At 51.0% G+C, this 26,860-nt stretch overlaps 1 protein-coding gene across 1 annotated transcript; it reads left to right on the forward strand.

Annotated features, from left to right (window-relative positions):
• The first annotated feature begins 1,733 nt into the window (after positions 1-1,733).
• Positions 1,734-26,294, forward strand: Scly (selenocysteine lyase). The gene is made up of 12 exons (XM_059278355.1): positions 1,734-1,902; positions 4,002-4,114; positions 8,109-8,209; positions 10,637-10,817; positions 12,752-12,879; positions 13,079-13,243; positions 14,193-14,299; positions 20,914-20,950; positions 22,854-22,937; positions 23,418-23,517; positions 24,842-24,917; positions 25,721-26,294. Exons 1-12 carry the CDS (start codon positions 1,850-1,852, stop codon positions 25,866-25,868), a joined length of 1,293 nt encoding a protein of 430 aa, XP_059134338.1. The 5' UTR covers positions 1,734-1,849; the 3' UTR covers positions 25,869-26,294.
• Positions 26,295-26,860: the final 566 nt, after the last annotated feature.

The following is a 26,860-nucleotide window of genomic DNA, read 5'->3' on the forward strand; positions in this document are numbered from 1 at the left end:
GGAGTGGAGAGGTAATCCCCCCCATTAGCCATCCTAACTGCTCTGTCCCACCTCCTCAGCCTTTGTGGGGTGCACTTACCTCACCCACACTCTCCTGTAAGATCAGCGAGACAGGGAGAGCCACAGATCCAGTTCAAGCTCATCCTTGTAGGCAAGCACAGCACTAGCCTCTGACCCTTCCTGGGAAAAAGTCTCAGCTGCTGTGGCACCCTTTGTGGCACTTTCCTCCTACCAACTGTAGAACAGGGGAAGCCACTGGTCCGGCTGACAGCCCCCAGGGATGGTGAGGAAGCCCTGGCTGAGCAGGGAGTTCTAAAAGTTTGTAGACACTCTTAGGTCTCTAGGTGCACAACAACAGCCCACTACTGTTCAACGTGTGGGACACCACCAAACTGGAGGAGTCTAGAGCCTGAGGGATGGTTACCATATGCAAGCCCTTTGCACATGATGAAAAGGGGCTATGATGTGTGCCCTTGTAATATCTGATGTAACATCAAGACATACAAGAATGTCAGACTGGCACAGAGACTGGGTACAGTGTGAAAACATCACTGTTGTGTGGTGACCAATTGAATGTTAAGGATAGACAGTGAAGGGAAGACCTGCCCAGGATGGTCCAGGTCATCCAGGATGAGGATGACCACCTGAGAGGAAGGGAGAGGCGCATCTAGTCTAGTTTTATAGGGACTGCTCTGGGATGCTGCCAGCACGTGCACCTCCTTAGCACTCAGCTAAGCAGACAGGTGTTCAGTTCTGAGGTGCTGACGGGGTTGGAGGGGTTTCAGAATGAGTGTGAGACAACATAACCTTTGAGCGGGGAGGTGGTGGCGCACACCATTAATCCCAGCACAGGAGGCAGAGGCAGGCGCATCTCTGAGTTCCAGGCCAGCCTGGTTTACAAAGTGAGTTCCAGGACAGCCAGGGCTGTTAAACAGATAAACCCTATTTCAAAATAAACACCAACCAACCATACCTTTGGTTTGGGGCTTGTGTATCTAGCTCTTTGGAGCACTTGTTCCCTTCCTAGGTTTCAAAGATCAGGTAGTACAGTAACTTCCAGATACACAGTGGTGATGTCCTCTTTGTTACTGTCATTCCACTCCTTTAAAAAAAATTTTTTTAATGTGTATGAGTGTTTTGTCTGCATGTATATAAGTGCACCATGTGCATGTCCAGTGGCTGTAAGGGTCAAAAGAGGACATCAGATCCCCTGGAATTGGAGTTACAGATGGGAACTGAACCTGGTTCCTCTACTTTCATCTCTTTCCAGAAGTTTAACATTCCCCCACCCCTCGCTTAGCTAATGGCTTTCTAATTTCAATCAAATCACCCGGGAAGGCGAACCTGGGGAATTCGATGTCTCCGGGCACTCAGGTCTACAAGTACTGGCCGCCAACCCTTCCGGGCGCACAGTCTCAGCTCCTGCAGCGCCCCTCTTTGCTCCGCGCATCTTAGCGCTTTTTGTTCCACCAACTTCGCGGCGACAGGTGAAGCTACAGGTCCTTCTGTCACCGGCTGACAGCCTAGGGGAAGTGGGCTCCTGAGGCACGGTGCCGGGAGCAGCAGCACCCGGATCCCACGTCCTGAGCGGCGCGCGCTTTTCGGAGGCCGGTTAGACACAACCCGCTGCTGGGTGTCCCCACATGAAACTGTCCCCAGCTCCGCCTCACGGCCACCTGACCCTACACAGCCAATCAGCCAGTCAGGGGCGGAGGCCCCGTGCGGCTTGCGGATTGGCCAGAGCGCGGTGCACAGCCAATGCGGATACCCGGGGACTCGAGGCTCCGCCCCCTACGGAGACTTAGGGGCTCTCAAGCTTGGGGTGACCGGACCCGCTGGCGATCAGGGGATGGACGCGGTGCGGAGAAGCGCGCGGGGCCGCGCAGAGAGCCCACCCGACAGGTGCGCTCCCTCCAGGGGACCTCGGGGCCTGGGGACATCTGGGGGACCTCAGTGAGGGGCTGGCGAGGCCGGGGGGCTGGAGTCCGAGGGACACGCAGATGAGTCGGGCCACAGGACCCGGGAGAGGACCGGCCACCACCGAAGCTAGGAGAGAAGGGGCCCGCGGGTGACAGCTGTGCCGGAGTGCCAGCCCCTTCCTCCCGGGTTTCGGCCTCCTTCCCACAGCATGGGGTCTTGGAGGCTGGAGCGGGCAGCGGAATCATGATTACCTACATGTTAAAGGAATCACTGCTGCTTACAGAGCAGGCAGCGTGGGTGTGGGATAGGAAAGGACTTTGAGGATGATCTATAAGGGCCCAGATGACCGCCGCGAGGTGAAAAGTGAACCTTGGGGAGTGAGCCCTGGCGGCACCTGGACCGTGCAGGAGACTGCGGGCTCTGGCTGTCCACGGTGCTGCGGAGACCTCCTCCCCTGGCGCACAAGCAGCAGGGGTGCTGTGCAGGCCCTGGTTCAGTCTTCTGTCACTCAGGGATGTGTCGCACCATAAGCCTCCTCTTTCACTCTCCCCCCTCCTCTTTTTCCTCCTCTTCCTTTTCCTTTCCCTGCCCCTGACAAGGGCCTCGCTCGGTAGCCCAGGCTCTCCTGCCGCCTCCCGCTAGGATTACAGACTTCCCTCTTATTTGTTCTCATCTTGTGTGCCAATGCCTAGGATGTAAGACGTCTGTCTCTCCTTCAAAATTTGAGCCTCCTTGGATGTGGTGGAACACGCCTATAATCCCAGCACTGGGGACTGAGACAGGATTGTGATTTGGAGGCCAGCCTGGATTACACAGTGAGAACCAGTCTCATAAAGGCCTAAGCCTGGTGGCAGCCTTCACCACACATTAATTAAGCAGTTTCGCTTTCTCCAGGAAGCAGCCTCCCTGGTGAAATGCAAACCATAAAGTAGTTCAGCCGAGCTACAGATGGAAAGCCACAGTCACTCCGCAGACCAGTGGGGGTGCAGCACTTTGGGGTCTTATTTACAGGGAGGGACAGGCAAAGTCCTTGCCACAGTGGGATGTCACTGATTCCAGCCCCAGGGTCAGTCACACTTTGCAAGGCCCCAAGCCTTGCAGGGTTAGGTGATTCTACCGGGCTTAAGGCAACGATAGAGAATCAAAACTACCTGTAATGCTGCCCCCTTTGGCTTAGTGGGCACAGTTAGTTACTGTGTTTGGATTCATGAGTGTGTAGGCTCGAGCACCGTTTTGATATTTTAAATCATATGAAATAATTACTATTTTCAGGCCTGATAGCTTACCATAGAGATCTCTAAAGAGTTTTGTGTCTCTGATAAAAACACAAGCGGATAACTCTCCTTAGGGTCCCTGGGGCTTTGCACTCCGTGTCATCCTGTGAATGAAGCCCCCCAGCCCCCCACGTCCACCCCCGGCAGCCTTACTAGGGTTCAGATGATAAAGCCTGCTTGTTCCTGGAGCTACTTTTCTCTTGGTCCCTAGAGCTGACACTAAGCACGTGGCTCTTGAGTCAAATGATGAATGGGGCTGGGGGAGGGGGGCGGCGGGCCGGAGGGCCAAGCTGGGGCCCACAGCTTCAAATAGAACAGTGGAGCCTCACACCAGCAGATATGTTGAAGCAAAGACTTTAAAAAGTCTAGATGGGGTGGGGAGCGGGGCAAAGAGAACTGAAATTGCAAGCCTGCCCCAGGGAGAGGCTGCCTGGGAAAGCCAGGAAGGAGGGGAGAGCCATAGGACGCAGACACCCAGGAGTAAGGACAGGATCTGATGGCTAGAAGTCATCCGGAACCCCCCAGGGGAATGTGGGGCTCCCTAGCCAGGGGCAGTTCCTTCCTGGAGTAGGGCTGCCGATTTGCAGCCTTGTGCTGGGGGTGATTATGCCCATCTAGTGTGGGGCAGGTACTGGGTGACTGGAAACCATGGCGTCTCCCGCCAGGAGGGAGGGCGTGGAAAGCTGAAGGCTGATACTCCGCCTGAGCCTTCACTCTGGAGGCAGAGGACCCTAGCTGTGAGCCCCCAGAGTGCGGCTGCCCACACCCTGCCTCCCTTCCCTTCACAGGCTGTTCTCTTTTTTCCAGGAAGGTCTATATGGATTACAACGCCACCACACCTCTGGAGCCCGCAGTCATCCAGGCTGTGACAGAGGCCATGAGGGAAGCCTGGGGCAACCCCAGCAGCTCCTATGTGGCAGGTAATTCTAGAAGAATCCGTGACAATAAAGGGAGCCTGCGCTCTCTTAGACTTTCTTTTTCCTTTCAACTTTAAAGATCATATTTCCCCATGTGTGGAGGGACATTATATAAAATCTAGTTACTACAATGCCCACATTGCTTAACAAAATTCCGAAGAGTTTTGTTAAGGCACACTTTTAAAAAACCAAGCAAAAGCCAGGCGTGGTTGTGGTGGTGCACACCGTTAATCCTAGCACTCGGGAGGCAGAGGCAGGCAGATCTCTGTGAGTTCAAGGCCAGTCTGGTCTACAGAGTGAGTTCCAGAACAGCCAGGGCTATTCCACAGGGAAACTCTGTCTCAAAAAAACAAACAAATAAAAAACTGAAGCAAAATAATTACGTTATAATCTTTAAACATGTCACTAAAGTCTCCATGATGTCTTCTGTGTAAACCAGCACCGTTTTACAATAATGCACCTAGCTGGATTCTTGTTTGTATATTTAGTTTTATTTATTTATCTATTTATTTATTTGGTTTTTATTTTTTTATTTTTTTTATTTTTTTTTTTAAAGATTTATTTATTTATTGTGTATACAGCATGTATGACCAGAAGAGGGCACCAGACCTTATTACAGATGGTTATGAGCCACCATGTGGTTGCTGGGAATTGAACTCAGGACCTCTGGAAGAGCAGTCAGTGCTCTTAACCTCTGAGCCATCTCTCCAGCCCCCTTGGTTTTTATTTTATTTTAATTTTTCCTTTTGTCTTTCTGAGACAGGGTTTCTCTGTAGACCAGCTGGCCTTGAACTCACCAAGACCCGCCTGCATCTGCCTCCCAAGTACTGGGATTAAGTGTTTGCACCACCACTGTCTGACTCTGATCTGATTCTTTTTTTTTTCTGTATAATTCATTTTATTTTATGTTCATTGGTGTTTTGTCTGCATGTATGTCTATGTGAGGGTGTCAGAAGCTCTGGAACTGGAGTTATAGATAAGTATAAACTGCCATGTGGGTGCTGGGAAATGAACCAGGGTCCTCTGGAAGAGCAGCTAGTGTTCTTTTTTTTTTTTTTTTTTTTTTTTTTTAAAGATTTATTTTATTTATTATGTATACAGTATTCTGCCTGCATGTGTCCTTGCAGGCCAGAAGAGGGAACCAGTGGTTGTCAGCCACCATGTGGTTGCTGGGAATTGAACTCAGGACCTCTGGAAGAGCAGTCGGTGCTCTTAACCACTGAGCCATCTCTCCAGCCCGCAGCTAGTGTTCTTAACAGCTGACATGTGAAGCTGAGATGTTCTTAATCATCTCTCCAGCCCCCTACCTGATTCTTTTTTTTTTCTTTTTCTCCTTTTTCTCCTTTTTCTTCTTCTTCTTCTTCTTCTTCTTCTTCTTCTTCTTCTTCTTCTCCTTCTTCTGCTTCTGCTTCTGCTTCTTCTTCTGTTTTTTGAGACAGGGTTTCTCTTTGTAGCCCTGGCTGTCCTGAAACTCACTCTGTAGACCAGGCTAGTCTTAAACTCAGATCAGAGATCCACCTGCCTCTGCCTCCCGAGTGCTGGGATTAAAGGCGTGTGCCACTACTGCCCAGCACCTATCTGATCCTTAAAGTCTTCTGTATGATGTTCAGGCACGGAAGCACACGTCTGACAAGTGTTGACCTTCATTCGTTCCTATGTGCGTTCCACATTGCACATTCTGATGTTAGAGGACAAGTTGCATGAGTTGGTTCTTTCTTCCCAAGATGGGCCTATCCCGGGCAGGCATTTCTGGAATTTTTTCTGAAAAGTCCCTCATTGTATCTTGAGCCCTGCTGTCCCCCTGATGCCGTAACCTCCAGGTTTTAATGTGTTCCCCTGCCACCCTTCCCCACATGAGGATCGCACTGAGATCTGTTTGTAAGTCTGTGCCTATCAAAGGCCTTTTACTAGACTAGCAGTCTACCCCCGTGCATTTTGCTAGTGTGCTTTTTAGCCATCAGGCTACGTATGTGTCTTGACCTTTTCCAAAGAGGAAACCTGCAGCCTCAGGAGAGCTCCGTGGATGCAGCACCTGCTGTCCCGCTGCTGAACAAGCATGAAGGCCTGATTTTTTTTTTTTTTTTTTCACACAGAAGCTGTGTGAAAACCAGGCAGGCGTGGCAGCATGTCTGTAACCCCAGCACTCATGAGGCAGAGACAGGACAAGCTGACCAGCCAGATTAGCTGAGTCTGCAGGCTCCAGACCCTGCCTGAGCAGGAGACCCTAAGTCAAACAGAAAGCACCAAGGAAGATACTTTACTCAACCTCCGGCTTCCACACTCACGTGCACCCATACACATGCATGCACGCACAGCACACAGCACACACACATGCACACGCATGCAAAAGAAAGTAAAATAAATTTTAAAAATAGACAAAAAAGGCAAGTTTGAATCTGTTGCTTGGGTTACATATTTATATTTCTACTTCTTGCTAGGTTGCCTTTGTAGTGTAGAGTTTTAAATTTGAATTTTTGGAGGATACTTTGTTTCAAGTCAGTAGTTAGAAGACAGCATTGCACAATTTTTACAGACTTGGAGACTAATGCCTTGCCTTCCTAGTTAATGTTTATCAGTGGGATGGCAATAACTCCAATAACTGCACCCGGCCCTGCCTGTGCTGTGTATTAGGGTGACTAAGATGAACCCCATTAATGGTGGTTTATTAGGAAATGAATGCCATCAGGAGACTTAAGATGACCCACGCCACCTGACTCTGTCACACAAGTGGTCCAGCTCCGGGTCTTACTAGCGCTGTGTTCCTCCTAACTGGGGTTTGGTGGGTTCCATACCAATGCTTATTAAAAGCTGGACAGCAACTCAGTGACACAGACTCCCAGGTCAGATGCTAGCCAGTCATTAACTTGACTGTTGGCTCATTTCTGGACTAAGGTCTCGTGGGGTATAGTCAACTTCTGATAGGATATGCTAGAGAAGGCCAAGAAGATTAAGGGGGGTTGGGCAAGCAGTTGAGAAAGTTCCTGGCCTGAGTGACATCCCAGCTACTTTCTGTTGACATTTGAATAGAAATGCCGAAAAGGGAAAGAAAAGAAAAGTCAAGTTCATTCATCACAGATTTTTGTTTGTTTTTGAGACAGAGTTTCTCTGTGTAGATCAGGTTGTCTTAAAACTCACTCTGTAGACCAGGCTGGCCTTGAACTCACAGAGATCAGCCTGCCTCTGCCTCGGAAGTGCTGGTATTAAAGGGATGTGCCACTACAACCAGCTCATCACAGGCGTTTCAAAGTATTAGGTTTTAAAATCTAGAGCAGCTTTCACTGAGGCTCTGTGGGAAGAGTTTGAGTGCTCCAGATGTGCCGTGAGTGCTCCAGATGTACCGTGGCCTTGCTTGTAACAGCCAACAACAGCTGGAAGTGAGCTGGGGAAGTGGGGGGAGTTTGGGCCAAATGACTCTACAGCATGGGGAAGCTGGCATGGCCCCAGCATCAAATCCGGGGACCACTGGTGTGCTGGCTGAGAGTCCATAGGGCCGCCTTTCTCCACACTGTCCAGTGGAACTGAACGGCACCTAGGTCACCTCACTGGAGCAGATGCCCTCAGCCTTCCTCTCGTGTCTCCCCAGGCTGGCCTGCGGCGTGAGAGAAGGCACTGACTGGCTTGCTGGGTGACGTCTTGAGTTCAGTTGTGCTTCCTTCTGTCATTTTCCACTTCCTCTCCTGGTCCTTGAGTGGGAAGGTGGGCAGGGAGCCACAGCCCCACCTCCAGCGTCCAGTAAGGAAGCAAAGCTGTGCTGGGAGAGCTCATAGTCCCTCACTGCCAGCCAGCCTGTCCTGGCTCTCACTCAGATCTTTAAGTCTCCGTGTGGCCCCTTTGCTGAGGCCCCGCCAGGAGGTAGGATAGTGTGCTCACTTGGGCGGTTGCGTTTCCTTCTAGAATCATCGCAGTTCTCAGCTCCCCCCGTGTATGGTTGCCGGGTTCAACATGGAATTGATAGTAATGAGCTTGGGTTTGGTTTTGGTTTTTATTTTCTCTCAAGGTAAGAAGGCCAAGGACATTATAAACACAGCTCGGGCGAGCCTGGCCAAGATGATTGGGGGGAAGCCTCAGGACATCATCTTCACTTCCGGGGGCACCGAGGTAAAGTTGCAGCCCAGTAATGCTGGGGTTTTCTCTCTCAGTGCTCTGGGACTCTTCTGTGATTCCCACTAAGTTGTTTGTATTACTGAGTTGGAGGCTTCACCATCCCAAAGGAACTCATTGTTTTTTCTTTTCTTTTTTTTTTTCTTTTTTGGTTTTTTCCAGACAGTGTTTCTCTGTGTAGCTTTGGTGCTTTTCCTGGACCTCACTCTGTAGCCCAGGCTGGCCTCGAACTCACAGAGATCTGCCTGCCTCTGCCTCCCAGGTGCTGGGGCTAAAGGCACACGCCACCACTGCCTGGCTAGGAACCCCTTTTTAAATGGATAGAACATACTCAATGAAACCTAGAAAGAAGACACTGCGAGGGACAGGGACAGTTTTTGGCTGTGGGTCACAATTTGCTTCAGCCTTAGCAGTTTTTAGATTAAAAGTGAGTTGGCTTTTTTGGATGCCAGGAATGGGCTTTTGCCAGGACATTAAAAAAAAAATGTCCACCACTTAGGAAATAGGCGGAGTAGACAAGAACTGGTAAGGCCTCCTCCCAGGGAGGTTAGAGGTGTTACCTGGAGCCTTTAAGGCCTTCTGAGTAAAGGGCGGTGGGTCATGCTTGCAGACTGGAGGACATGGGTTCTTTTCAAACTCATGTGTAGACTCAGTACAGCCTCTGTCAAAGTTTTGACACCCGTCAATGGACTCTCCCCGACTAACTTCTGTGGAAGCTAAGAGTCCAGACTTCTGCAAGACCAAGAAACCAATGAGAAGTCTGCAAACCAAGTCTGTAAGAGCTCCCGTAACTAGACAGACAGTTGGTCAGAAACAGTGTGCCAGTGTGGACTGGCACTTGCCTTGTGACTAGAAGGCCACACACCCTGCCTGCTCAGAACAGGCTTGGACAGCTGTTGTTGGCACAATAGCAGGGCATAAGGTTGTCGCGTGACTGAGTGGGCAGTGGGCAGGATTAAAGAGAGCGAGATCGCGGGGAACTCTGCTAGACTGCCCGGCCACAGGGACCAGGCGACGCCTTCTGCTTCTCAGCATGCAGAGACAGATTGAGAAGTGACATTAGAGAGCTTCCAGATGCTGCCTCAGCACCCCGCAGTATCTGACAGTGAAGGGTTCCTCAACGCAAATGTGGATAGCCTTTACCTTAAAGGAGAACATTTGCTTGGGAAGCCATGGCAGGAGGATCACAAATTTGAGTCAAAACAAAACAGAAAGACACTGAATTCTGCCACAACAAAACTAACAAATGAACTTGGAATCATCAAAGAACACCATGAGGGAAGTGAAAGAGCAGGGGAAAGGTGTTTGTCACACGGAGATGACAAAGGACAAGTGCCCAGGACAGCCGGGGACTCACACAACTGAGTCAGAGACTTGAACACACACAGCACAGGGCTTTCTATTCCACCGGCCGTCCAGGGCCTCAAGTGACCAGTGCAGAAGTGTGAACAGCAGAGTGCTCCGGCAGCTGGCAGCCAGCACACACCAACGGGCCTCTGTGCCAAGGCTTCAGCCACCGGCAGCCAGCACACACTAATGGGCCTCTGTGCCAAGGCTTCAGCCACCAGCAGCCAGCACACACCAACGGGCCTCTGTGCCAAGGCTTCAGCCACCGGCAGCCAGCACACACTAATGGGCCTCTGTGCCAAATATCCCCAGAGCATGCTGCCATCATGAGTGAAAGCTGGAAATTACTAGGAAAAATTAGCCCACTGAGGTCAAACTACACGCTGTGTCAGCCCACCATTCCACAAGGAGGTGAACGTCCTGGGAAACTGAGGCAGTGTATGAAGACATGGATTTAGAAAGCAGTCTTGGCAGTGGTGTTTATAATTAGTCCAAATCTGGGGAACCCCAACCTCCTTCAGAGCTACCCCCCTAAATGCTAATCACTGGGACTAATGTACCCCAGGGCTGGACAGGTGATGGACGAGAAAAGAAAGTCAGAGGGAGGCTGAGTGTGCTGCCAGGCCCCTGGATTCCCTGCAGGTCACTGCCACCTCACCCCTGCCCTGCTGCCCAGCGGGGTCTCCTGGCCTTGATCTGGGGCCAGGTACTGTGGAATGACCTGAGCTCAGAAGGCAGGGGTGTATTTTAATTTTAATTTGGCTTTTGATTTTTAAATTATTTTCTTTCATCTTATTTATATTTGTGCCTGTGTGTCTTCCAGTTTGTATTCCTCCAACCAGGGGTGGAATTCTCCTTCCTGACAGGTTTGTGTAATATGAAAGTCCACGCTTACTAACAAAACAGTGAGTTCTAGAGTATTCGGAGTCTGGGGGCTCCCCAAACTGCCTGTCGGGAGGTTGGTGTGCTGGCCTGTCCCTTTTGAAGTATCAGGCACAAAAGAATAACAGGTGAGAGGCTCATCGTCTCCACTGAGCACTGTGGTGAAGGCTCTCTCTCTCTGTTGGGTCTCCACAGTCAAATAATCTGGTCATCCACTCCATGGTGAGATATTTCCATGAACAGCAGACCCTGAAGGGGCACGTGATTGACCAGCACAGCCCTGAGGAGGGGGCCAGGCCCCATTTTATCACTTGCACCGTGGAACATGACTCGGTCCGGCTGCCCCTGGAGCACCTAATGGAAGAACAAGCGGCAGGTCAGTGACCCTGGGGACTGGCCAGGACCCCCGTGGGGAGGACGGAGAGGCCACCCAGAGCCTGGCTCACTCATCCTGTGCAGGAGTCGTGTTCTGGTCTGGGCGTGTACCACATTTTATTGGCCCATTCAGAAGCGCATGGCCATTCAGACTGTTCCTGCTTTCAGCTAATGTGAATGCTGCTGCCATGAGCTGCTGTGTGAGCGTTTGTGTGGGCGGTTCCCATTCTTGGACTCGCGCCATACAGAAACCAAATCTGACAGATTCTTGGGTGGACATGATCAGCCCTAGCCTTTGCTTTTGAGTCCAGTGTCACCGTCTGCCCCCACCATCAGCAGTCCCTCCCCGTCAGAGTTTCTTGCCTGTGTCTTCTGTCACAGTCATTGTCAAGGACTGTACCTCTGTGGTTATTCGGTGCCCGCCCGGCATCTCTTCATGTTCTTTGGCTAGCTGTAGATACCTCCTCTGTAGGAAAGTCTATGAGTGTTCTTGCCTTTTTCGGTTTTATTTTTGGTTTCTAGTGGTTACTGGAGATTAATCGCAGGGCCTCAAGTACACTAGGCCAGTGTGCTCAGCCACTACCTGGTGCCTTCATCCCCCTGCCCTAATTTTTATCGGAGTACTTAATGTTTTTATTGACTTGCAGGAATCACACATACATTTGACACAAGCCAACAAAGTTTTGATGAAGTCTAATTTTTTGGGGGGGAGGGGTTGTTTTTTGTTTTTTGTTTTTTGTCTGTTGTGTCATACCTAAGAAGACTTCATCCTGCGCCAGATCATGAAGATTCAGTCCCGTGTCAGTGCCCAGGAGGTTTTCAGCTTCGGCTCTTACAATAAGTCTGTGGTGCAGTGAGCTAGGAAGAAAGAATTCATTTCTTTGTACGAGATTGACTCTTTTTTGTTTTTTTTTTTAAAGATTTATTTATTTATTATGTATACAGTATTCTGCCTGCATGTGTCCTTGCAGGCCAGAAGAGGGCACCAGATCTCATTACAAGTGGTTGTGAGCCACCATGTGGTTGCTGGGAATTGAACTCAGGACCTTTGGAAGAGCAGTCGATGCTCTTAACCGCTGAGCCATCTCTCCAGCCCGACTCTTTTTTGTTTTTTGAGATAGAATTTCTCTGTGTAGTCCTGGCTGTCCTGGAACTCACAGATCCACCCACCTCTACCTCCCGAGCGCTGGGATTAAAGGCGTGAATTTTCTTTTCTTTCTCTTTCTTGTTCATTTGTCCATTGATTCTTTCTTTTCTTTTTTTCTTTTTGGAGGGGCGCGGGGTTGGTCTCGTATCTTGCACTCAGCCATGGCCATGGAGAAATCCATCCCAAGAGGCAGACGTTCTAAAGGGCTTGCTTGGGCTGACTGTCTTTGTGTCTGCCAATGGGACAGCCAGCTTTTAGACTCCACTGACTCTAGGCAGTTTGGCTGGTCTATTCCGGTTCTCCGTGGGCCTTTTGTCATATCCCTGGAAAGTCTACTCTCTGCTGTCTCTCCCTGGGCATGTCTGCTAATGTGTCACCGAAGGTTTTACCTGTTGCCATGGCACTTCCGGCCTCCTGTAGCCAGTCACCACCCAAGCCCTGCAGTTGTGAGAACAGCCTGAGGCCTGAGTTTCTCAATGGACAGTACCTTAAATTCCTCTTCTAATGTTTTCTGAACTTTGATAACACATTCCTTTTTTATTTTTTTATTTTTTATTTTTTTGGTTTTTTCGAGACAGGGTTTCTCTGTGTAGCTTTGCGCCTTTCCTGGAACTCGCTTTGAAGACCAGGCTGGCCTCGAACTCACAGAGATCCGCCTGCCTCTGCCTCCCAAGTGCTGGGACTAAAGGCGTGCGCCACCACCACCCGGCCCCCATTCCTTTTTTAAAAAACTGTAATTATGGAGTTATTTGCATGGTTAACTTTAGTACATATGTTTTGTGTCTCAGAGGTCACTTTTGTCCCCGTGTCAAAGGTGAATGGGCAGGCAGAGGTTGAGGATGTCCTGGCGGCTGTCCACCCCACCACATGCCTTGTGACCATCATGCTGGCCAATAACGAGACCGGCGTCATCATGGTGAGTCAACCTTCCTCTTTTCAAGGAGGCCCCAGGGAAGAAGGGGCTTGGCATGGCTGTTTCCATGCGTCTCCACTCGGCCTGTTCTGTGTCTGTCCTTGAGCTCTGTGGCTTCGCTCTGCCCTCTGCGGCTCATGTCATTCCACCCCCTCACATCAGAACCACGCACTCACTAGCCGCCTCCCTCTTCCCCCTTCAGCCTGTCCCCGAGATCAGTCGACGTATTAAGGCCCTGAACCAGAGCCGGGCTGCCTCCGGCCTGCCCCAAATCCTCGTGCACACAGACGCTGCTCAGGCACTGGGAAAGAGGCGGGTGGATGTAGAGGACCTGGGTGTGGATTTCCTGACCATCGTGGGACACAAGGTATGTGTGTAAGGGCGGCCTTCCCTCCTCCTTGGCCTAACAGCCACAGCAGAGTGGGACCCTCAGCACTGTGTGGCTGACTGACTGTGACTGTCATCAGCTAGTGAGCTCCAGGTGCCTGTCAAGGACTAGGTCCTGAGATGCCGTGACAGCAACTCAGGAAGGGCTTTGTTCTCAGGAGCTTTCAGGGCATGTGTGGGACAGGACCAGTCACAGCTAAGATGACATCTGGCAAGCCATGACAGGGATGGCAGGTTACCCCCACCACATGGAGCCGGGGGGAGGACAGAGCGGGCTCTGTGGAGGACAGACAGCAGTGGGGACGCAGAGAGTGCTGGTTACAGGGGAACTTCTGCACAGGCCTCATCTGCCCGTGAGGAGGACCCCATCAGCATAGAAGAGGTCCGGGAAATTGTCGCTTCCTCTAACTTGGTTAAACTGACTTCTCAGCAGGAAGATTTGGTCTCAGTGATTCTTTAAGGTGCAGTACAGGGACAAAGTCTGGCAGCTGACTAAAACCAAGACATTCTGTGCTGTTTTGCAGCATAGTCCTTAGCTGGTCCCTAAGGGAGCCCCCACGCTGGCCTGACGCCATGACACTTAACCCTTTGCCTCCCATCACCGGGAGGCATAGAGTAATGTGGAAGAAATCCCTTGGCCACCTCTTGTTCTAGCTCCTTTCCTTCACAATTCTGTTGTACCTTGTGTGGGGCTTTCTCAGCACAGGGCTGGAACACGAGTTCGGTACCTGCCCTTCCCCAGGCGGGGGCTCTGCCCTGCACCCGAGGGTTCTTGAGATTCTCAGACACCAAAGTGGTAGCAGCCCAGGCCACCCGGAAGCAGCAGGACGTCACTCCCCTGAACGCTTCTGAGCCTCTAGCACTCAGACACAAGCGGAACAGATCTCCAGACAGTTCCCAGGGAGTAAATGACTGGCTTTTCCTTCCAGTTCTACGGCCCCAGGATTGGTGCTCTGTATGTACGAGGGGTCGGTAAACTTACCCCCCTGTACCCCATGCTGTTTGGAGGTGGACAAGAGCGGAATTTCAGGCCAGGGTAAGGTTGAGAGCCTGCAAGCTTCTGCCCGGCTGGCCACACTACTGCCCCGTTTCTTTGCCGTTTCTGTCTCTCAGGAGCACAGGCCACGTCACCCCAAATCACAATCGCTGCTGATTGATTTCTACAGTGGGTCTCGGTCTTGCGGTCTCTCGGGGTGACTCAGAGCATGTGCCGGGAGTCCCCCTCCCTCATAAATACTCGAGGGTGTTGGGTCCCTGTGTGCTGAGGTGTTACACTGTTCTCCTTCGTGGGGGCTCAGCAGGCGTAAAGGTGCCCTGTTTTCTTCTGTGAGAACCCTGGGTCTCCATTGCATACGTGGTGTTTGAACCCCAAATCAGTGCCAGTATTACCTTTGTTAGAACGCCAAAGAGGGGGAGACAGAAAGAAGCAAGCAGTGGCGGCCCCTTGGCAAGTGTTCCACACCAGAACCAGCCGTCTGGAAACAGCGGTAAGGAAGGCAGGATCTGCCTCCATCTAAACCCTGCAGCCCAGCCAGCCAATCAAGAAGAAGAAACACTAGGCAATACCTGCCCCAGCCCATCTGCTCAGGACTGTGTGCTGCCCCACACCAGCAATCACCAAGTGGCCACTCGGGCTTCCACCCACATGGGCTGTATGGGGCATCCACAGCCCCTCTGGTGTCAATAGAGGCTGTAAAGGGACCCTGGAGTCTCCACCCATCAGTATCAGAACATATCCTCTTTGGATATCAAGTGCGCACAGCCCAAGTGAGAGCCGTGGTTTCTATCCCACGGGCAGCATTGGGATACACCCCCTTCCCCTGCAGAGCAGAGTCGGAGCAAGCCAGGAAGAGAGAAAAAAATAACCACAATGCAAATTCTCATAACATGTGCAAATGGCCAGGTTTCATGCCAAGGACTGGGAAGACCTTAAAGCAGAGGAGAAGAGACCATCGATGGATGCCAATCCCAAGAGAGCGATTTGAGACCGCAGACACCACGAAATGCCACAGCAACGAATCTTGGGCACACCTGAAATGCACGAACCAGATGGAAGTCACCCTGTAAGGATCCAAGTGGACATTTTAAAACTCAAAACTGCAGTAACTCGAGTGGATAAGTGGATAGACTCAGTAGCAGGATAGTGAGAAAAATGAAGGAAACATGAAAGAGAATAATAGAAATGAGACACCGGGAAATAGAAAAGTGGACAGAGCATAGAGGACCTCTGAGGCCATCAGAAATGGTGTGACACACGTGTCACTCAGCTCCCCGCAGGACAGAAGACAGACGACAGGGCTTACGGGGTCACTTGAGGAAAGAGAGCCAGCTGTGGTGGTGCACGCTTTGATCCCAGCACTCGGGAGACAGAGTCACGTGGATCTTTGTGAGTCTGAGGCCATCCTGGTCTCTTAGTGAGTTCCAGGACAGCCAGGACTACAGAGTGAGACCCTGTCTTGGAAAAAAAAAAAAAATCAACCCCAAAATAATAATAATAGTGGGTGATCAGCCTCTCAAATTTATAAGAAAACATAAGCACAGATTCAGAAAGTGAGGAGCATAAAACAGACAAACAAAAAGCCGAGATAAACCCAACAAAATGTATGCCAAGACCGGTAAACGTGAAACAGTGGGGGGTTGGGGATTTAGCTCAGTGGTAGAGCACTTGCCAGCAAGCACAAGGCCCTGGGTTCGGTCCTCAGCTCCGGGAAGAAAAAAAAAAAAGTGAAACAGTGGAAGACACAGTCTTGAGAGCAGAGAAAGACAGCCTCTGGTGGATGAGAAAACACTTTGAATGACATGGGTTTCACATTGGAAGCCATGGAGACCAGAGGAGGGCTGTGTCCAGTTCCGAGAGAAACCGGCAAGCTAGAATCCCACACCTGCTGACCAGGTCTTCATGTCCAAAGAGGAGATCGAGGTGTTGACAGATGAGGAGACACTAAGAGAAGCTGAGACCAAATACAGTAGGCAGCCCTTCTCCTCGTGGGCTTTTCTTGAAGCTTAAAAAAATATATATTTGATAGCCTATGAAAGATTAGAGCAGTGTCTGATATGGTTATCAGTGTATATAAAGAAAACATTTAAAATGATTGTATAAAGGCAAAGCTATAGAAAAAGAGGTTCCTATATTTTTTTGGCGTTTTTAGACAGGTCTAATGTAGCTCAAGCTAGCCTTGAACTTCTGACCCTACTGACCCTACATCTCAGGCACTGGTTCTACAGGGCATTTTCACCATGCCTGATGACCTCATTTGAGCTGGTAAAATGATAAAACCAATAGGCTGAAAGTTTATTAACACATAGTCATATGTGTGTTTTAGTCAGGGTTACTATTAATGTGATGAAGCACCATGACCAAAAGCAAATTGGGGAGGAAAGGGTTTATTTGGTTTACACTTTCACATTATAGTCCATCACTGAAGGAAGTCAGGACAGGAACTCAAATAGGGCAGGAACCTGGAGGCAGGAGCTGAAACAGGGGCCATGGATAGGTGCTGCTTACTGGCTTGCTCCTCATGGCTTGCTCAGCCTACTTTCTTATAGAATCCAGGACCAGGGGTGATCCCACCCACAATGGGCTGGGCCCTTCCTCATCAATCACTAATTAAGAAAATGCCCTACAGCTGGATTTTATGGAGGCCTTGTCTCAATTGAGCTTCCCTCCTTTCAGATGACTCTAGTGTGTGTGTCAAACTGACATAAGACTAGCCAGCACAATATGATATATACATATAATATGATATATACATATAATACAATACATATAGTTAATATCCAGAGCCTCTGGGGGAAAAACAACTTTACAAAGAGACAAATAGGTATGTTCCCAAATTAAAACGTAAAAACCATGCAGTACCCCACAAAAGCAGAGTTACAGGAGTGTCTGGAAGTCTAGCTCAATGGTAGAACACTTGCCTAGAATACACAAGGCTGTGGTTTTGGTGGCCCCACAAAAAGTTGGCAGAAAAACAGGTTCGAGCCCCGCTGCCTTGGCTTGTTTGCATGTGCTGTGATAAAACACTTACAAAAGCTGCTGAGGAAGGAAGGGTTTCTGCTGGCTCACAGTCGAAGGGTACACGCAGTCATCATGGTGGGAAGTCCAGGCAGCAGGAGCCTGTGGCAGCCACCCTCCACAGTCAGGGAGCAGAGAGTGATGACCGTGTGCTGCTGCTCAGCCCTCTTTCTCCACTTGCACAGTCCAGGATCCCAGCCAAGGGAATGGTGCCACTCACAGTGGGCGGGTCTTCCCACCTCAATTAACGTAATCAAGATCATCTCTCCAGGTATGCCCAGAGCCCTATCTCCCAGGAGATTCTAGACCCAATCAAGGTGACAGTTGACACTAACCATCCCAGTTGTCATTTCGATAATGATGTCAAATGTAAATGGTTTAAATACGACACATAAAGGAAATTTCATGAGAGATGGCGCATCTGTGAAGAGCTTTTGCTGGTCTTGCAGAAGACCCAAGTTCTGATCCCAGCACTCACATTGGCTGGATCACAACCACCTGTAACTCCAGCTCCAGAAGATTCAGTGCTCTCTTCTGGCTTCCAAGACACCAGTACTCATGTATGCATACTGCACCCCCAGAGACACATATACACAAAACTTAAAATAAATCCCTTTAAAAAGACACTTCAAATCTGTCAAGAGAGACTGGCTGAAAGTGAGGGGAACAGAGGGAAGCGGGGATGGCGATCTAATCCTAGCTACAGTGGACTCCAGAGCACAGACACAGAGAAAGATGATGCAGTGTGGGGAAGACGGCTAAGTCCATCATGGAGGACGGGCAGGCACTGGGCAGCGCCGCAGCAGAACATGGTAGAAGTGAAAGAAGAAACCCAGAGCTCAGTGGTGAGCTTGCTGAGCATGCACGGGGCCCTGGTTTTACTCTCCAGAGAGGAAGGGGAGGGGGAGAAACCCATCATAGCTGGAACCCTCGACACCCAGCTCTCAACAGTGGCTTGATGGACTAGACAAGATCAAGGAGGTGGAAGTCTCCATAAGCGCTTGGCCAGCAGGCTTCCAGCACAGGACCTCTCCATCCAGCAACAGCCCAGGGCGCTGAGGTAGACTGTCCCTTAAGCAGACCTCAGGGCAGTTAAGAACGGAAACTGGCCACCGTGGACCAGTGCCAGAGGAAAATTCCCAAACAACTGCAAACAAACAGTCTTCTAAACAACCGTGAGTCCCAGGAGGGAGGCGATTAGACAAGACAGGGAACTGAATGAAAGTGAATGCACAGTCTAGCTGGTGTGTGGGACCTCGCTACGGCGCAGGGCTGGAAGGGCAATTGATATTCTAAAATGAGTGTTCGCAAAGAAGAAAAATGTGACGTTGGGGGCCTAAGCTCCTGTGCGAAGAACTAGAGAGCAAAATGAAGACCAAAATGAGCCCTGGAAATGAAAGAAATTACAGCCTAGAAAACAGATCAATGAAGCCAAAGAGGGGTTCTTTAAAAACAAAAACCCTAATCCTAGCGCTTGGGAGGTTGTGGCACTAAAAGCAGGAGTTCAAGGATAGCCTCAACCTACATGGGCAGCTCAGGCTATCTTGTCCAAAACAAGAAAAACCCCAAATTGACAAACCCCTAGGAAGAGTGACAGAGAAGAAAGGAGAAATGCCCAAGTGAAGAAGTGAAGCCATCACTTCAGATCCTGCAGACGTCAGAACCCAGTAAGGGATGCCGTGGGCAGCCCCGTGGCTGCCAGTCAATCACCAGAATGGCTTCAGGACAATGCCGTGGGCAGCCCCGTGGCTGCCAATCAATCACTAGAACGGCTTCATGACTCTTTGGAATTGGAATCTAGCTTTAAAACTTCCCCGAAAGAAATCTCCAGCCCTAGATGGTTTTACTAGGAAATCCTTCCGAATGTCTAGGGAACATCACATCTGCTCATTTTCTTCTGGAAATGAAGAGAGGAAGGGACATTTGGTTTTTATAAAGCTCGTATCGCCTGATGCCCACACCAGGGGGTGAAGCTGGTTCAGTATCAACACCGTCAACGTAATCCACCACGTCAGCAGGCTCATGAGTAAAGACAATCACACGACTGTTTCATTTGAGGCAGAAAAAGCGCTTGACAGAATCAACTCCAATTCCTGTTAAAAACTCTCAAATGGTAGGATCAGAGGACAGTTTCCCAGCGTGGGAATAGCTCCCCTCTCTCAACCCACAGCCACTGCCGTCAGCTCAGTGATGGAGAACGTGTCTGGAAAGAGGCGGCAAAGTCCGTTGTCAACTTGCTGCTTCAGCACTGTTGGAAATTCTAGGCAGGCAGGAAAAAGAAATGCCGGAAGCCGTGAACTGCCCCGGATCAGAGCGTGAGGTTGTGTGCGGCATCTCCAAGGAAAGCACTTGTAGACCAGCGGTCACAGTGTAAGATGAAGCTTCCAGAATACGTTACATGTGTGTATGCTATTAGTGAGCAGGTGGATATCTAAAAGGCCATTTATAATGAAAAATACTCAAGTGTAAATCCACTAGAATGTTCAGGAATTGTGTGCTAGAACTGGACACACAGGAAATGTAAAGAAACGACTTCTTGTGCTCATGAATGAGCACATCTGATGTGGTAAAGACAGACGGACACGAGCCTCCCTCCGCTCTTGTTAAGTGCCCAGTGCCTGGATCGGTGACACCATAGACACAGACACACATGCGTAGACACAGACACACATGCGGTCAGCGGCGACACCGTAGACACAGACACACATGCGGTCAGTGGCGACACCGTAGACACAGACACACATGCGGTCAGTGGTGACACCGTAGACACAGACACACATGCGGTCAGTGGCAACACCGTAGACACAGACACACATGCGGTCATTTTAGATAGTGTCAAGTTGACAATTTAACCATCACCAGAATAAATAAAGAACTCCCCAAACTCAAAAGAAAATGAGCCAAAGACATAATGGACAATCTCCCCAAGAGGTTAGTCAGCTAAGCATGCAACCACGCATTCAGATGCTGGGTTTAGGGAAATGCAGATTAAAAGCCCTAGAGATGCCCCTGTGTCCCTGGCCTGTCAGAATGTCTAGGATAAAAAGTGACATGGAATACTGGTAAGGATGTAACAGAATGTTCTCTGGTGATAAATAACCACAGACAATGGTTTTAAAACATACTTATAAAAGTTTAAGGAAATTTTATTCAGCCAAAACTTTAACAAAATTATCAAGTTGACTTTGGATTTTCCCCACATACTGAGAAGTTAGACTTTCAGTTCGGCAGATCAGCTAGTGAGAGCAGAAGCGTTGTTCCCTCATGCCTGTGTCTGTGTGTATGTCTATGCACCCCTTCTCCTGTCGGTCCCTAAGCTCGCTAAGATAAAGGATAATCCCCACCCCACATTATACCCGAAGCCTGGAGAAGGTGGGATGCGCTCTCTCAGTTGGAAAAGGGTCCAGGTGGAATTGTCACTGTGGATAGCCAGCATGTGGTGCCTACAGTGGACCATGGCTGTCCAGGCTCTGTGTATGTGTGCGTGTGCGTGTGTGCGTGCACTGGGGTCCAAGGCTGCTCCTGAGCACCTAGAGGCACATGTTTAGGGAGAACAATGTGAGGCACTTCAGGACAATGACTCATATCCCTCTTAGGACATTCACTTACATTATCCCATGCCTTGTCTCCTGCAGGACCGAGAACACGCCCATGATTGCTGGCCTGGGGAAGGTAAGGCTTGGACGGGTATCATGACCCCGCAAGTGCACTGATTAATGAAAGCCCAGAATTTCTAGAGCCAGGTGTGACGCACCCATGTAGTCTCAGTACTTGGGAAGTCGAAGCAGGAGGATTAGGAGTTCAAGAGACCTTTGTTCTTTGTATTAGGGTAAATTGCTCCTGCTTAGCAGTTAAAAGGGAAAAAGCTAGGCCAGTAAGACGTCTCTGTGGTTAAGGCATCCAGCCTGATGACTTAAGTTTGATCCCTGAAGCCCTTTTGTCCTCGACCTCTACATGCACTGTGCCGTGTGCAAATGCACACGTGTGCACGCATACACACACACACACACACACACACACACACACACACACACACCCCATAGAATAGTTTTTTTGTTTTTGTTTTTTTATGTTTTGTTTTTGTTTTTGTTTTTGTTTTTTGAGACAAGGTTTCTCCGTGTAGTTTTGGTGCCTGTCTATAGACTAGGCTGGCCTCGAACTCACAAGAGATTTGCCTGGCTCTGCCTCCCGAGTGCTGGGACTAAAGGCATGTGTCACCACCGCTGTCTGACCATAGAATAGTTTTCAAGGAAAAACTCTGAGGCTCTTCTAGAACGAGAGCTGCAGGGCTGCCCTCACTGTTGGCAGTCAGGCTGGTGCCTGTTGAAGTGTGGGGTGTGAGGACCCAGGTCAGGTATGGGACTGTCTCCTCAGGAGCCTGAGCTCTGCTGACTTCAGAAACTGGGCTCTGCAAGGGTGGTCACCTTCCATCCACAGGAGGGAAGCAGAGAGATGGACACGGGTGCTCAGGCCACTTTCTCCTTTAGATTCAGTCCAGGACCCCAGCCCATGGGAGGGCGCTGCCCACACTCTGGGCAGTTCTAGAAATCCCTCCGAAGTTCTAGAAATCCCCTCACTGGCCACCCACAGTTTGTTGCCATAGTGATTCTAATGCCAGTCTAGTTGACAATGAAAAATAGCCATCGTGGGGCTGGAGTGATGGCTCAGAGGTTAAGAGCACTGACTGCTCTTCCAGAGGTCCTGAGTTCAATTCCCAGCAACCACATGGTGGCTCACAACCATCTGTAATGACACCTGGTGCCCTCTTCTGGCCTGTAACCATACATGCTGTATACATAATAAATAAATAAATCTAAAAAAAAAAAAAGAAAAAAGAAAAATAGCCATCGTACTTAGGATCCCAAACCACGCAGGCCCCTCTGCTTTCTCCGTCACCCTCAGGTGTCTCCCACTTTCCAGGTCCTCGCTCTCAAGGCTGGGAGACCCCTTGGGGCTCCTGGTCCTCATTCATGCACCTAAGGCAGCAGCTGTGACTGTTTCCTCCAGTGTGCCGAGGTGTCCCTTGTCCATTTTCATGGCCCACAGCACTGGACAAGGTGGCCCTTGTCCTTTGGGTGTCTGCCATGGTTTCTGTGGGCCTCTTGTACAGCAGTTAGCATGACCCTTCCCTGTCACGGCAGGTCATCTCAGCTCTCACTAGATCCAATGACATTTACACTTACATTCTTGTGCCCAGGACCTGTGGGCGTCACCTTCACCAAGGTAGGCAGCTATCCAAGACAGCGCTGTCTTCTCCCTGCAGGTGGAAACGCCCTTCCTATTCCTTGATGACTATCTCCTCGGGGACCTGGGGGCCTGTGTGGTCCCTTCTTAGGAGTGAGCCTGCTGTCCTAGCTTTGACCCTCTGTGGAATGACACCCCTTAGGGCCTGAGAGTCCCTCAGGGCCTACTTGCTGTGTTGTCTGTGACACCTGGAGCCTGTAGCGAGGCACCTGGTGACCCTGCTGAGCATGTGGGGTGGCTTGTCAGCACGCCCTGCAGAGGCACAGCAGTGACCGGGTAAGGTTCTTTCCAACGGTCTGATCTCTTGACTCTCACACGTCTGTGTCCCCAGGCTGCTGAGCTGGTGACTGAGAACTGTGAGGCGTACGAGGGTCACATGAGAGACATCCGAGACTACCTGGAGGAGAGACTGGAGGTGAGAGGGGGCGAGAGGCCAGCCCTGCAGGCTCACCTGCCCACGTGGGAGGTGTCCTAGTGTGGGCAGCATAGCTGGGACCAGACACTATCTCCCTGTGAAGGAAACTCAGTCTGGAGACCTGGGACGCAGTAGGTCCTGGGGAACACAGAGGGCCGGAACTGGGTGCTGGAAGTGAGCTGGCATCAGAAATCCCAAAGAGGGACCCTGGACCAAGCAGGAGTGTATCTTTCTCACAGACACGTGGTTGTGTGTGAAGGGTGAATGTGTTTAGTGTGGTCACTGGTACTAGCTCTGTGGTCCATAGTCTGTCCCCCGACTGTTACAACAAGATAAACACATGTTGAGATCTGTTTCCAAAGAAGTCTAGATAACAAACAGTTGCTGGGAGAGGGTGACTTGGAAGTGATCCCTGACTGTTTCATGGTGTGTGTGTGTGTGTGTGTGTGTGTGTGTGTGTGTGTGTGTGTTTGTTTTCAGGCTGAATTTGGGAAGAGAATCCATCTGAACAGCCGGTTTCCAGGGGCGGAGAGACTTCCCAACACGTGCAACTTTTCCATCCAGGGGTCCAAGCTCCAAGGTGACTACCGGTCTTACCCTGGCCCCTGGGTGTGTTGGGGTCTGAGCCCTCCAGCACTCCCGGCACAGTGCAGCTGATGTTGTTGTTGGCAGGGCATTTCCCAGGGTGACTGGTAGCTCAGCTAGGGCTGAGAGCAGACTGTGCCCGGGGCCAGCCTGTCCTAGAAACGAGAGGAAATCAGTCCAGGGTAGAGAAGCTCTTCTGCTAAGGATTACAAGAGAAGAGAATATAGAGACCACTGTGTCAGCTGCAGGAGTCCGTGTTCAGGTGACGTCTTCCCCAGAGCAGTCGGGAGCTCCTCGGTAGGGGTATCCCTCCTCAGTTCCCTGAGAGCCTCAGGCTAGGGCCCCAGACCTGTGTTTCCCTCAGGCCCTGGTGGAGCCACATGCGCAGGAAGCTTTTGACTTCTTGCTTTCTTTTTTGGTTTTTCGAGACAGGGTTTCTCTACAGCCCTAGCTGTGTGCTGGCTGTCCTGGAACTCACCCTGTAGTCCAGGCTGGCCTAAATCAGAGATCTACCTTCCTCTGCTTCTGCCTCTCAAGGATTTGTTTGTTTGTTTAGGAGTATCTGAGGGCTCTGTGTGCATGCTGCCTGCAGGTCAGAAGAGGGCATCTGATCCCATTATATGTGATAGACACCATGTGGGTGCTGGGAATTGAACCCGGGTTCTCTGGAAGAGCAGCCAGTGCTCTTATCCGCTGAGCCATCTCTCCAGCCCTTGGTTTTTGACTTCTTGGAAGAAGATGTCACTGCTCATCTCCCTGGGTCACAGAGGAGCCTGCTGTCCCGATGGGACACGGTGGCAGCTGGAGCTGGAGCACATGCTTGTGGAGCGGAAGCAGACATGCTTGCCCTCCTCACAGACGCCTTGTGGAGGAAGCTGTCCCCTCCTCCCTTTTACAGGGGCAGCTGTGCCCACTGATGACCTGTGTTGATTCAAGTGAGACAGAGGGTCTTAGTTTAACCACACTAGCAGCCCTGGAGTTTTAGGGTTTAATCCCAGGCCTGTGAGAAGAGGGTAGTGTGCCCCGAGTGAACACAGCAGTAGGGAGCTGACCTCAGTGCACCCGGGACCAAACCTGTGAGCAAGGCACCCTGGCAGCGTGCCCGTGAGGTGGGTAGTTAGAATGCCGTTTTCAACCCCGGTCTTAGGAGGCAGAAGAGTGTTGGCATTTCTGAAGCTGGAGGTAAAAGGAAGTCGTTTTCCTGGAGTTCTGCCTGTACTGGGATTCAGTGGGTGGCAGCAGGGAATTGGACTCAGAAGGCTGGGAGGGAGGGGAGATGGCCCAAGACCTGCATCTAGGGACACATGCTATCTTCACAGGGTACATGGTGCTTGCACAGTGCCAGACATTGCTGGCCAGTGTGGGAGCTTCGTGCCACTCGGATCATGAAGACCGGTGAGTACTCTTGGCTACACCCGGCTCTCAAGTGGAGGAGTGGCCGAGCCACAGACTCACGCAGGGGAGAAGGGTGCCACCGCTAGCTGGGAGCAGGTATGGGTGCCTGTGCATGGGAGTGGAGCTTGGTGAGTGAGCTTGGCTCTGGAACAGCAGCCAGCTATCAATACTGGGTCCAGAGCTGGTGGGATGGTACGTGGGCATGTGAAGGAAGAATACAGAGGGTCCCTGTGCCCGCCAGCAGAGAAAGACAAGGACCAGGGAATCAGCGCTTCACAGAAGAGAGAAAGGATCTATGGAGGCCAATAATGCCTGGAGTCCAGCATCTGGAGGCCAAGGCTTCATCAGGAGCAGGGAGACTGGGGCCAGCTGGAGAGCAGGGGCGAGTGGGAGGTGCAGATGGGAAGGGCACAGGGCTGCCCCAATGAAGCACTAGATGGCGTTGTTCAACATTCACCATGACCCCAGTATAGGAAAGCTCCAGGAACCAGGGCTCAGGGCAGAGCTGAACACAGGTAGTGGATGCATGGGAGGAAGGTATTAGGGTTAGGAAGCAGCGTCGTTCTCCATCTGGAGCACAAATGGATACCAGAGAGAGTGGGAGAATTTGGGGGGGCTTACCTTTGAGTAGGCTTGGAGGAATGTTTGGGGACAGGAGGGCTCCAAGAAGCCAGTGTCAGCAGGTCATGTAGGTAGGCGCTGAGTGGACACAGTACACCCTGCGCTTGAGGATCTGGCTGAGAGGTGTGAGCACAAAGCGGGCCAAGTCCTCAGCAGCAGCTGATCCTGTCCCTCCCCTGCAGGCCGTCCCCAGTGCTGCTGAGCTGTGGTATCCCCGTGGACGTGGCCCGGAATGCACTCCGGCTCAGTGTGGGCCGCAGTACCACCAGGGCTGACGTGGACCTCATTGTGCAGGACCTGAAGCAGGCCGTGGCCCAGCTGGAGGGCTAGGGCTAGCCAGGGCTAGCTAGGGCTAGACAGGGCTAGCCGCCACTCTTTCTCTCGGTGGCCGGCTGAACTTTGGCCACTCGCTCCATAGGAAACCCCCTGTGAAAGTACCCGGCCCCTAAGCTGTTCCCGCTGAGACGACTGTCTTACTCTGGGGTGCAGAGGGATGAGGGCTGCCTGTCACACAGAATCCCACTCCAGCCCCACCCTTACAGGCTCAGGACACCCACTGCCACATAGGACCTCCCCGTCACCTTCTGCCAAAGGCTGTGTGGGAATGGGAGTGTTGCAGGTATGGGTCAGCCTGTCAGGAACACCTGATAAATGAAGACAAAACCCGGTCTTTGTCCCCTGTCACTTAGCTGCTATTGTGAAAATAGGAAACAAGGTTTTGTCTTCACCCACGACCTCCCATGTGCCCCTGCAAAGCCTCCCCCCCCCCCCCCCCCCCCCCCCCCCGCCGAATGCAGCCCTGCCTCCCTCTGCTGGCCTCAGCGCCCCACTGCCCTCCTGTCCCCCTGGCCTGATGGTCCCTCAGATGAGGCCTCATGCCTAGCAGGCCCTTCCTTGTACCTGGAGGTCAGAGTTCACCCTGCCACGTGTCTTCTCCCTCCCTTCTACTCAGGGATTCAACTCCAGTGTGGCTGACGGGAGGCTGCTGTCTGTCCTTAGCCTTTGCCAAAGTGGGAAACCTGATCACTTCTCACACGGCTTTAATTTTCATTTTCTTTGCAAAGGTATCTGTGATCTTGAGGATGTGTGGCACACATTGTAACAATATTTATATAGGCATACCTTCTTGAAGAATGTTTGTAGTATCTGGGTCTATGGGCCAAAGGATGACAGGACATGTGGAAACAATTATCAGAAATTAAATGAACTAATAAAAGATGTCTACAGTTGCTGAGATGTCTTGGGCTCTTTCTGGTGGTAGTGGGAGATTCTCTGTTTTGCTGTGCACAAGGCTGGTGTATGCCTGTCTGTCTGTCTGAGCT

This window comes from Peromyscus eremicus, chromosome 13, assembly GCF_949786415.1.
Source record: "Peromyscus eremicus chromosome 13, PerEre_H2_v1, whole genome shotgun sequence".
NCBI lineage: Eukaryota > Metazoa > Chordata > Mammalia > Rodentia > Cricetidae > Peromyscus > Peromyscus eremicus.